Here is a 12988-nt window from a genome sequence, read left to right as displayed (position 1 = left end):
CGTGGCACAGCGGGTTAAGTTCACACAATCTGCCTTGGCAGCCCAGGGTTCACCAGTTGGGATCCCAGGTGTGGACCTCAGCACTGCTTATCCACCCATGCTGTGGCAGGTGGCCCACATATAAAGTAGAGGAAGATGGGCACAGATGTTAGCTCAGGGCCAATCTTCCTCAGCAAAAAGAGGAGTATTGGCAGCAGATGTTAGCTCAGGGCTAATCTTCCTCAAAAGAAAAAGAAAAAGAGCAACAGTCAGAATGGACACTTGAAACCAAGACTCTACAGTTCCTGGGAGCTGATAAGATGTGGAGATGACAAAAGAGAGTGAAATCAAAGACCACCCCAAGACTCTGGGTATCCAAGACAGGAAGAATGATTACTCTACCTAATAAGTGGAGATGTTATAAAGGGAAATCCATTAGAGAACAAAGATCAAGAGCTCAGTTTTAGACATGTTGGATCTGAGGTCTGAGCTGGGAGTAAATGTTCTGTACGAAGCTCCAAATTCAAGACTGAAGCACAGATCTAGAGCCCAGGCTTAAGCCACAGATGGAGCCACAATTTAGCAATTAATAGTTGATTGAAAAGAAGAATTGCCCAAGGCCTGCATCTGTGAGGGACAGCTTCTGCCAAAGAACAGTCATAGAAGCCGTGTAAGACAAAAAAGCGATCAACAGAGATAAGAATCCCAGTTTCTCCCCTACTTGATAAGCTTGGGGAAAGTAATTGAACCTCTGAAAAAAAGATAATAACAACAGAGTTACACTATAAGGTAGGTTGTTGACAAGATTAAATGGGATAAAGTAAATCACATTTAACAACCTAAAAACTAGAGGCGGAAACCAAGAAAAAGTAGTGTTGTGGAAAGCAACAGACTGTTTTTCAAGGAAGGATCACTGAAAAGAACTGGTCAAAAAAAACACTTTAGCAATTGCCAAAAATCTGAAATATAAGACAGAGAAGTATACTGACCCACACACTACAGTAACTGTATTATATATTTGTTTACTATCAGTTTCAACCATAAGGAAAAGGCCTTTGTTTTGTTTTCTGAGATATCCCCAAAGCCTGATCATAGCAGGCACCCAGTAAATACGCATAAAAAATCCTGAACTCCTTATTATAGACAGTAAATACATTTGGAATTTGGCAGAATTCTATAGAAGAGCATCTGAAGAGCAATTTTCATTCTCTGTAGCACCGTGAAAAAACCTTCCGCATGATCTTAAGAAGTTCACTTGTTTTCATACACACTCCTGGTGCAGTTCCATAAGAGCCACAGATGAGTAAATTTACTCCCCACGAAAGCACACTTACTAACATTTATTGAATGCCTACTGTGTGCATTAGACAATGTAAATTAGAAACGAGGTTGGGGCTATTCGGTGGGAAAGGGAGGAGCAATTTCCCAGCATCAGAAAACTTTAAGACTACTTCATAAATGCTGCCTGTTTCCAGAATCCTGGAATCCTATTTCCAGATCAGGAAATCAGGCACTCCACGAGTTCCCAAACGCACCTCAAAATTTTCGTTATATATGACATTTCCTTCAATACACAGTGATCCATATGTCATTGTTCAACACTACCTTGTGGGCCATTATTGCTCCTAAATACTTAAACATCTTTATCACTGAGGAGATTCAGCTATGATCTGAGAGATGCCCAATTTACATCTATAACTACTTAACACAAAAACAAAAATGCATTTCAATAGGCTATAAAAGATAAATGAATATTGGGGTAACGCATGGCAAAGTTCCAAATTCATAGTAATTGACTCTTAGAACAATAAAGGTCATCTGGTCCAGCGGATCACAAATGTCAGGCTTCAATAAACTTTTTACTGGTCTGTGACAAAATGAGGACAACGTAGTAAGTTTTCATAAAACTAAATTAATTCCATTTAAGGACTAACCTTTAGTCTGAGATTATGTCCTTCTTTGTATTTGGGAAGGGACACTAAAATGGGCTTTCTTTTACAAAAAGATGGTGACAGTTGATGAATATTTTATCAATATTTTTGTTTTACTTGGCAAAACAACCAATTCTATGTTGGACTTCAATTTTTTTTAATTTTACAGGTCAGTGAAATCCAAAAATCTGAGAATCTCTGCTGTAATCTGACCAGTCTTGCGCTTCCTGAATCCCTCAGAACACGGTCAACAAGATGTTTGTCTGCCTCTGCTTGAACAACTCCGATGACAAGAGTGTCCAGCTATGCGGAATCATCAACTGAAAAACGATATGGCTGTTTCTGAGGCAACTTTGCTTAGTTTTGTGAAGGAAAAGCAAAAAAAGTAAAGCCTGTATCGAGAAAGCCAACTTGTGAAAATAAGAAAATGAAGGCCAGGAAAACTGCTCAGGGAGGGGTGGTCAAACGGGTGTACTTTACCCCATACCTCATAGTCTGCCCTCAATAATTATGAAAATCCTTTACAAAAATAACTATAAAAGCTAGAATGTGTAAAACATTCCCACCGTCAAGACTGATCAGTTTACACACCTCAGTTTACTGCCTGAAATTCCCTTACTAATCTACATCTAATTCTTAGTTGCACACCTTGCAGGTTCATTCGGAGGCAAATGTTCCACGGCACTTGTCACCCAGACCTCAAAAGGCAAGAGAATCTAAATGCCACATATAGGAAGCAAAAACCAATAAAGCAGAGCTATGAAGCCCAATGACAATCAATATGAGAATCAAAAAGGATGAGGAGAACATGGAGGCAAGGAGGGGAGAGCACAAGAGATGAAAACCTAATTTCAAGGAGCCCATTCAAAGGAACTGGGGAGCCAGGCACCGTCATCTCCATCCCTCCAAGACAATATGCTAATAGGCTGAAGGGCAGAAGGTGGGATTTGGGAACAAAGTAAAACTGGTGTTAAAAGAGAAGCACATGCAAGAGCACCAAACACAGTGCCAAGCAGAGACGGGCATTCAAATATTTGCAGAATTAATGAATAAACGCACACTCACACAAACAGGATCTGAGGCCCTGCTTCCAACTACATCATCAAAGGCACTTTAAGGCCACATCAAACATCTTTCTCTGCCTTAAAGCCCAGGCTAAAAATCTAGCCTTATGAAAAGCTGAGCCCTCCCAATAATTTCCCCTGACCTCCGTCCTACCCCAGCTCTAGCCCAGTGAGGCCCAATAAAGCTCCTTCCCAAAGACACTACCTGCATTTCTCAAATCCGGCTCCCAAGATTCAGGGAGGAAGGAAAACCCAAGTTATGGGAGTGGAGGCAAACAGGCCAAGGTCTGGGAACGAAAACTATTTCTGATCTACAGAAAGCTAAGTAACACTCTAACGAGCTCTGGAATAAGGGTTAATCCCAGACAGACTAAATGAAAATAAAACCGATTAGTATTTATTATTAAATGAACAGAAACAATGAAAAAGTCTCACCAACTTTAGCCACCCACGATTAAAAGAAGTTTTAACAATTCTCTCATCCCTGCTGGCATTTCAAGCTTTCCAGTACATCTCAACCAGTCATTGTTTTAGCCTTATTGATGGAGTCTCAATATCAGAGAACTGTACCAGACACCAAAATGATGATTAGTTGATCTGAGATTCAGTTTATCAATATTTGCACGCACACATCTATTTCATTTTTAATTATTTCTATTTAAATCATTTTCTATTTCTCCCCTCCCTCCCTCCCTCCAGAGGCTGCTCTTCCACACCCTTTTTTTCACCTGCATTCTAAGATCTCCTTGTTCTTTCCTTTGGTGCCCTCTGCTCCCAAAGTAAAAAGAGAATGCAGAGAACTCATAAAAAGGGAGCAGGTTTACTAAAGATAAGACGCCTACATGGTATATTTTATACACTATGTGTTGTCTACATACAGGTAGCATTTCCTGCGTTCAGTGCCTCTGAGCCTAGACAGAACTCATGTGCTGTGCTGTGCTCACACTGCTGATGCTAACAATCCACCATCATGTTTCCTAGGGATTCAGGAGCCTTCCCGAACCTGCTGAAGAACAGGACCAGACTACAAACCCCTCAAAGCCACGGGGATCAGGAAACTGAGCCCTTGCTTCTACCAGCCCAGGAGGGTCAATTCCAGAGTCTTATCTTCTACTCCTTAGAGCCCCGTGACCTGTTCCACTCAAGCTAAAAATTCTGTAAGGCACTTTTAGAAAATGTAATTCCAGGATTCTATTAGCTCTCCTAAAAGGACTCAACATCAAAAAATTATTCAGCTCAAGCCAAAGAGCCATATTTTGGCTGGAATTCTGCCAAATAACCACAAGAGGCTGGCGGTGCGGTGCAACTGCCATGGAGCGAAGCTGCCCAGATCCAAGTGAAAAACGATAAGGCTCCATGAATAAGCTCTGGAGAAAAGAAAGGTACACCGTTCTTCAGAATGAGGTTTGCTCACGGTTTGAAAAGTCAGATTCAAAGGGCTCTTGTTCCTTCATAAAGGTTAACCTGAGGGAAGCCCATCAAAATCGAAATTGTCAAAACACCTGGGGATTTATAGTCCACTTTGACCAAATATTAAAAAAATACATATATTGTACTGAGTCGTGCAAATCTTCAATGATCTTCCACAACACTGTTCAGCTGTTATTATTTCTGGAAAGTAATTCTGTTGCAGTTGATTCTGAACGTACGTGGGTACCAAGGAAAAAGCCACCTGTGCCTGGCAGGTCGCTACACTCCTAATTTGCCCAGGGTACCAAGGAAACAGAAGATGCTCTGATTTCTGGATACAATTTTCTGCAGTGCCAGGTAAAAGAGGTCACATGCCCTGAACAGCCGCCGCTCATTTAGAGTGATGTAAAAGCTGCTCAGAAATTAATTTTGATAGAAATTCGGAGAAGCAAGCCACCTAAGATCAATTCGTTTAGACAACCGGCGTCTGGTACTTTCCACCTGCTTTTTTTTTTTTTTTTCAACGGACTCCCGTGCATCCCATCTCCATCCCTTCGAAAGAGGTGGGCGAGCTGGGCACCAGCAGCCCATGCATTTCAGAGAGGTATACACAGGACAGCCAGAGTCCCAAAGTACAGCCCCATCCCGAATCTTCTATTCGCCCGGCATTGGGGAGACCCTTCCCTGGAAACCCTGGGCAGCGTTTGAAGTCGCTGCCTGGCCGGGCTGAGTTGCCGTCCGCGGCCGCCTCAGGACTGCGGGAACGGCGCCTCGTCACGCCCCGCAGCTCCCACCTCCCGCCGCCCCCGGCGTCCGCTCCCCGGCGGCTCGGGCGTCCTCCGCCGCGGCCACCGGGCGCCGTCCCCGAGCAGCGCCCACGGCCGGCGACGAGCGCCGCAGCGGCGCGCTGACCCGCAGCGCCCCAGCCCGCCCGCCCGCTCACTCACGCGGGAGGCAGCGACGGCGTCTCCATTGTGGCTCCTCTCGGGCTTCAGAACGCAGGCACCGACCGCCGCCGCCAGCACCATTCCAGCCGCGGGCGCCGGCACTGCCCGCCCGCCCAGCCGCGTCCCATCCGCCCCGGAGGGGGCGCCGCGCTCGCCTCACCGCGCGCCACCACCTGCGGCGGCGGCTCCCGCGGCCATGGCCCGCTCGGCTGGCGCGCTCCGTGTGCCTGCGCGGCTCCCGCGCTCGCCCGAGTGCGGGGCGGCGGCGACGGCGGCGGCGGGACGGGCGGGCGCGCGGGCTCGGCCACTTCCGGGTTCGCCCCGGCCGGCGCCGACGCTGTGACGGGACGGCGATGCGGCCTCCCGCGGCGGCCGGGACCCCTCCCTCGGCGCCTCCCCTTCCTCCTGCTGCCGGGGCCGCCGCTGCTGCTGCTGGAGGCGGGCGGGCGGGCGGGCGCCAGCCGGGAGCGGGGCGGGCGGGCCCAGACGCGGGGCGGGACGGGGGCGCCGGCCGCCCACGGCGGGCTCCGGGGGTCCCCCGGGCGGGGGAGGTAGAAAACGGGAAGAGGTGTGTTGTCTGTGCCGGGAAAGGGCGCCCGAAAGCGCGGCGTAACAGCGCTCATGTTCACTGACTGCTCTGCTTCACGGGCGGGTTCACATTATTCTCATTTGATTTGCGCCTATACCCAGGGAGATGGGAAGGGTAGGCAGAACCGAGCTCTCCCTTTACAAACGGTGAAACTGAGGCAAGAACCTGGGCCTCCTTCCTCACTATGTGATCCATTTGGTGGACTCTTAGTGAGCACCTTCTAGGCAAGGTTTTGGTACTAGGAGAGGAGAGAGAGCAAAACCAGGTCTCTGCTTTCGGAGCTGTCTCTCTAGACGGGCTCAGAAACTAGAAACGAACGATGCCTGCAACGAAGAAAATCAGGGTGAGGCGATGGGATGCTGCTGTTTTAGGAGCGGTCAGGCAAGGCCTTTCAAATGATACCATTTAAACCGAGGTGGAATAAAATGAATCTTGAGTAAAGCAGAGAGTGCTCAGGGCAAGGAAACAGTCGTACAGAGACTCTTAGGCAAAATCTTGCCTGGTTTGTTGAGGAACGGGAAGGAGAACAGTTAGGCTGGTGGTTCTCCAGTATGCCCACTGGACAGCAGTAGCATCTGGGAATTTGTTAGAAATGCGAATTCTCCAGGCCTGCTTCAGATCTACGGAATCAGAAATTCTGGGGGTAGAGCCTGGCAGTCTGCTGTAAGAAGCCCTCTAGATGCTGATGCATGCTGAGGTTTGAGAACCTCTGGTGTAGCTAAAGCAGAGTGAGGACAGGAGACGGAGGAGATGGTGTGGGGGGAGTAGTGACAGATCACATAGGCCATAATTATAGGTCATCATAAAGGATTTTGCTTTTACTGAGAAGATAAGCAACTGGAAAGTTCTGAGCAGCTTGATCAGATAATTAAAAGGAAGGCTTTACTGGGATTTGTTTTAAAATACTCCACCAAAAAAGGGGGGTGTAGGGAATAGAAGAAAGAAGTTGGGCAAAATGTTGTTTCTGATGCTGAGTGATAGGTGCATGCGGGTGGTCATCATTTATGTTTATTTATGTGTATGTTTTAAAAGGTTAAAAAAATTATTATTTTTTTACAGATGACTGGTTGCTATATGAGCAATATATGAAGGGAAGCAAGAGAGCCAGCAAGGAGATTAGCCTAGCTGGGGTGAAAACTAAGGATGGCGTGGACTAAAGTCAGAGTGATGGAGAGAAGTGGTCAGATTCTGATTCTATTTAGAAGATAAAGCACGCAGGAATTGCTGATCAGTTTAATATAAGAGAAGGAGCAGAGTCAAAGATGATCCCAAGGGTTTTGGTCTGGGCTCTTAGGAGAGTGGAGTTGCCGTTTGCTGAGACTGGGGAGATAGAAAAGAAACAGTTTGCTGGGGAAGGGGAGTATTTGTGATCTCTGATTTAGATATGGTAAGTTTGAGGTGTCTGTTAAACATCCTTATGAAGAAAGGTGTAGACAGTTAGCTATATGTATCTGGAGTGGACGTAAATGTGGAGGTTGTCAGCATACACATGGTATTTAAAGTCATAGGACTGGCTGAGATCAACTAGATAATGTAGCTAAAGAAAAGAAGAGGACCAAGAAGAGAGCCTTGAGGCACTCCAACATTAAGACAGTAAGATGAAGAGGATTCAACAAAAGAGACAGAGAAGGAGCAGCCAGTGAAGTAGAAGGAGCAGGAGAAGTGTCTTGGTAGCCTAGGGAAGTATTCTGGGAAAAGGCAGTAACTTAGTATGCCTTACCATGAGCTAACCTCTCTACAGCCTGTGGCATTATTGATTCACCATGAGTAGGACATATATGATGAGTTATTTCTCAATTGTTAGTGATGGATTTGTTCAGATCCATGATAAAACTTCCTACTTTATAAAGTCATAAGAACTAGATGAAGTAGTCTATGTAAAGCATAAAGCACTAAGTGTATAATGGAAACACTCAATAAATGTTAATTGCCACTATTATTTCTACACATATCCGTGACCATCAGTCATACTTGTCTCAGCTCGGAATTGAGGTTAAGTGCTAGACCCAAGAGATACACACTAACTTAGGTTTGAGCAAACCTTTGGCCTGACTTCCTTGTTCTGCCTGCCATCTGAGTGAGCAGGGCTGTTTGGTCAGCCGTTTTAGGAGCTCTTTTGGAAAAAAACAAGAAACTCTTCTATTGCTTTTGTAACTTTGCACCCAAAATAGTGTAATATGTACAAGTAAATACTAGAAAATCAGGATGTGTCAATCTGACAAGTTGGCAGGCAACTCCAAACCATAGTCCCTTTCACATCCTCCCCTGGAATCATTGTATGTGTTACAGTTCTCTGCTTCTTAAGGGATCCAGGTTATCCAGCTAAATGTCTACTCAAACCTTTTCTTTTGCACACCCATCCCTAAATTTGTAGGCTTTACAAGTGGACTGAGAAAGAGTACTTTTTTACTCATATCCTGCTCAACCTTGCTGAGAGTTCAATGTCAGCCCACAGCTCTAGTATCCTAGTGTAGTGGCCACCAGGTAGATTTGAAGACAGTCTGTGTTCCTAATGCAAGTCTCTGCCTTGGCCCCCATTCCCTGCAGAGAAGAGGAAGAGCCGAACCCAAAACTCAGACCCTAAAATCACGAGTAGGCTCAGATTTAACTAAGCATCACACTGAGCCTTTGTTGTTTTCTGAAAGGACAGTGATGGGACCCTTGGCTTTCAGACATAAGCAGACCTGCCTAAAATCAGTAGCAGTTTACGTGGCCAAAGTTTCCATTTTCATCTTTGTGTGGGCCAAGTAGCTTCACAAAACTGGTCCTCAGCCAGATGCAGCCTCAACACTTAACCCTGTCTCACCGTTCACGAGAAAAGTAAACAAAAATGCTTGATGGACACAAATCTACCACTACTGTGGGGCAAAACCTTTTAATATGTCTTCCTTCATATGTCAGTTTCACTGTTTTCTCAAGTAAAGTTCACAAAGGATTAGGAGTACCTGCTCAAGGCCTCCAAGGACTTCTTGTTTCCATTTCCCTTGGCAGGGGAACTGACTGAACGTGCAGAGGTGTTTGGCCTCTCCCTGCCTAGATTATTAACTCCCCCCATCTACTGATTATTCTTTAGATGAGCTCTTCACTCCCCACAGAAGAATGAGATCCTACAAAAGTCCATCCATTTGTTATACTGTTGAAATAGAAAAATTCCTTAACCATATTAGTAACCATAACCTAAAGCTAACGTAAGTGATCAGAATATATCACTTGTAATGGAGATGGAACCACGCAGAGGAAGAAGTCTGTGACAGTCACTGGTGGCAAAAATTACTTAGATTGAGTTGAAATCAGATGTTGCAGTAGAACTAGACATGACGTGGCGGGCGCAAACACATCACATGGTGAGGATCTGGGAACCCAGAATTGCTCATGTAAAGAAAAGACTTAATTTCAGCAAAGAATGTAAAACCATAAGATTCTGTTTTTGTAATTCCTTCCAGTGTAAAGACAGCAAGTATGAAAAGCATCCCTCATTCAAAAATAGGGTACTAAAGAACACGGAGGCCTAAAAAGTCTTATTTTCTATCCTAAAGAGTTAGTCTAAAATGCATTACTTGAGTTGTTTTTCTAATTTTAGGTTAGGGTTTTTGCTTTTATTCTTTTGATTTGGAAGCAGCTTAGTGTACATAATATATTATGAAACATCTCAAAGTATTCTTGTGAGACTTTGCTATTGAGCAAATGGATTTGTCAATACATAAAGGTATTTATTACAGGCTTCGTGGTGTTAAATGGGGTGATGTGGGTCTTCTGCTCCAGGCCAATAGAAAATCTCTAATTGAAGAAATCCTTCATTTCTGAGTCCAGTTTACTCTACAAATGCTTGCTTTCTTGTTTTCATAGTCTTTAACATACCAACCTTACTTCCAGCACAGCACACCTGCCCATTATCCTGTATCAGAGTTTCCTGGAGAAATGAATGTAAATTGTTTGCTGCAAAGTTTAATTGGAAATCTGTTGGAATTGGTACAGGAAGTATCCAAAAATAGGCTTCACACTAATGTGAATATCAGGTAAGCAGTTTCTCTGTGCTTTTTTAAGAAAAGGAAATTTACTTAATTTATTTTTACTTGTATATGGTTATATGGTTATCTATTTATGTAGTCTGGTGATGTAATACCTCATTATAGAATTATCTAGGACTAAACATCTTCCTACATAGTCAGCAATGCTGGAGAGAAGAAAAAGGAAGCAAAAATTCTTGATAAACTATGCAAAGCATTGTTAGCTTGTTGTCATTCATCTCAAGTTATGCACATGCACACACGCACAAATTTCTATCCACAGCTTCTATTGGTCCATGATAGCTGACTATTAACAGTATGGACCCTAAGCAAAACTGTGAAATAAGTTTGATTTTAGCAGTCTCGTTTTCCCTATTCTGTTCTCTTTTTTCCTTTTGGCATCAATACATCCGTCACCTCTGACCTTCACCATCTGCACGTCTCCAGTGTCCTCTCTTCATCCCTAATTAAACTTAGAAATTATCTACTATCAGTTCACAGAGTGCTTAGTAGATTACACTTTACTATAAAGAGGTAACTTCATATTGGTATTATTTTAGCCAAATAATATCTACATACTCTATCCCCTATTCTCCTTCCTCCTAGAATGCATTCCAGTGCCTTCTATATTATTTTAATCACAACATTTTTGACGACAATGTGTGATGTTAAAAGTGTGTCTTTTTCATTAATCGAGGTATCACTGTAAAACACTCTGAAAGGAATGCTTTAATAAAGGACAATGGTGATAGAGGAGATGAAAAATATTCTGCTTAAACTAGACCTTTTGAGACCAAACCTCTGGGAGTTTGTATTATTTGTTCAAATTGTTCACATGGTAATAAGAAAAGATAAGTCTTGAATTTCCACATAAATCCTAAAATTTGAGCTCAGCCCAAGTCTTGGAATTATTTTTGCAAGTAAGGATCCTTTGCCAAGAAATTCTTTCTAGTTCTTAATCTGGTACTAGTCAGCTTCTGGATGCAAGGAAGCATGTTTAATGCAGGATATAAGTGGTTAGTCAATTCCTGAGGCATCCATATTTCCTCATTTTCCTTGTTAAGATCTTGGTAGTAATCCAACCCAAGAAATAGAATTGAATCCAGGCTGCATATGTATGAGAACTATTCTTCATTGAACTAAAAATGAACCTAAGCTGCCATTTTGAAGTCTTTGTTAAAAGCCAACTAAAATTAAATCATAAGAAAAATATTCTTAGTCATATTTTCTGAGGCAAACTGATGCAAGCCAATCTTAGTTGTATTATACTTAGGTATTGTATCAGCTTTTTTCTATGCCAGATAAAGAAAATATTGACCTCTCTATTTTAAGTTGCAACTACCCCTTGCACCCGCAAAACTCCCTAAACCCCTTTTCTGATTTATTTTTCCCCAAAGCACTTACCACAATTTGACAAACTATGTGCTTTACTTATTTCAATTATTGTCTATCTTCTCCCATGGAATGTAACCTCCAGCAAGGCATGGATTTTAGTTTGTTTGGTCACTGCCATATCCCCAGGACTTGGAAAAGTTCCAGCATATAGTATGCATGCAAGAAATACTGTTGAATGAACAAACTGGTGTGGTTTGTTGTATATACCAGCCAAAACATTTACCTCCAGGAACATACATTCTAACTCAAATTCATGCAATGTGCATTTTAATAGCTATATATTAATTTTTATTCTTTTTACCATTGGAAGCATAAAATCAATGCTCCCAGAAATAAAGAAGGCACAGAGAAACTTTCTTTGATTTCAGTCAATCAGCCAACATTTATTGAATACCTTCTTTGGTGAATACGCTGTGATGGTTGAGGAGTTGAGGGGTAGAAATGATAAAGAGCTTAAGGCAAAAATTCTACCTTTAAGAAGCCTATAATTGGGGCTGGCCCCGTGGCCAATTGGTTAAGTTCATGTGCTCCGCTGCAGGCGGCCCGGTGTTTCGTTGGTTCGAATCCTGGGCGCGGACATGTTACTGCTCATCAAACCATGCTGAGGCAACGTCCCACATGCCACAACTAGAAGGACCCACAACGAAGAATATACAACTATGTACCAGGGGGCTTTGGGGAGAAAAAGGAAAAAAATAAAATCTTTAAAAAAAAAAAAAGAGAAGTCTATAATTAACTCCAGACATAAGAAATACATCCAATGTACTAAATTGAATTAATTAAACAAAAATACCAGCAACAAAGTCTTCACAAATAAGATGAATACTGACTTAAGCGCTTAAGAAAGAGAAAGGCACATAGTGGGAAAAGAGAGTATGTTTAGTGGACAATAAATGGGGGTTTTAGACAAATGATTCCAAGATTGGGGTGATAAGGAATAAAGCCGAGATAATGTTAAGGTCGGATTCTAGGGATCCTTGAATGGATTTTAGGCTTTCTATGAAGTAAGCAGACAAGTATTGGAGGAGTGTGTCTGTGTGTGTGTGTGTTTGGCCAGGCAGCAGAATAAACTCAACGGTAAGTCTTGTGATCTGGCATCGGTGCGCAAAATTAATGACAGGAGAGACTGGAAGCAGGAAGATTAGTTGGGAAACCATTACAAGAGTTCATGTGTGAGATGATGAAACTTGAAGTCATGTAGTGTGCTATAAATGAAAAGGAGAGGCCAAATGGCAAAGATGGAATAAGCACGACTTGATGACTAATTTGATGTGGGGGCAAGAAAGATGAGGTGTTAAATATCCCAAGGTTTAGAACCTGAGAATAGGGTGATAGAATTGATAAAAAGAAGAAAGTCATGTGGGATAGATGATGATGTGTGTGGTTTTAGGCCTGCAGAGTTTGCAGTCATAGCAAGATATCCAAGTAAAATGTCCAGCAGGAAGTTGTAGAGAAGCCAGGATGAACACACTTGGTACAAAGATAGAATCACTCATAAAGTTCTTGGCTGCTGAAGAAACTGGTCATGCAACTTTCTGTGGCACTCCTGCACGTTCTCCACATTTCTCTCTGCATAGGTGGGCATTCCAGTGATGCTTTCTTAATTTTAAGTTTTAAAATTAGGCAAATAATACATGATTACATTCTTGTAGTGAAGATTCAAATC

The 12988-nt window shown here is 43.1% G+C and overlaps 1 protein-coding gene across 2 annotated transcripts in view; it reads right to left on the bottom strand.

Moving 5' to 3' along the window:
• Window positions 1-5592, bottom strand: part of KLHL2 (kelch like family member 2) — a 107522-nt gene extending 101930 nt beyond the window's left edge. Inside the window, exon 1 of one of the 2 annotated variants that reach the window (XM_044767005.2) lies at window positions 5332-5592. In XM_044767005.2, the coding sequence (XP_044622940.1) occupies window positions 5332-5357 (26 nt within the window). In that variant the 5' untranslated portion in view covers window positions 5358-5592. The remainder of the gene's footprint in view (window positions 1-5331) is intronic. The other variant, XM_044767006.2, reaches the window with a different exon arrangement.
• Window positions 5593-12988: the final 7396 nt, after the last annotated feature.

The sequence above is a fragment of the Equus asinus genome, chromosome 3, assembly GCF_041296235.1.
Source record: "Equus asinus isolate D_3611 breed Donkey chromosome 3, EquAss-T2T_v2, whole genome shotgun sequence".
Lineage (NCBI taxonomy): Eukaryota > Metazoa > Chordata > Mammalia > Perissodactyla > Equidae > Equus > Equus asinus.
The sequence above is the reverse complement of the archived record's forward strand: the minus strand, read 5'-3'. Positions and strand labels throughout refer to the sequence as shown.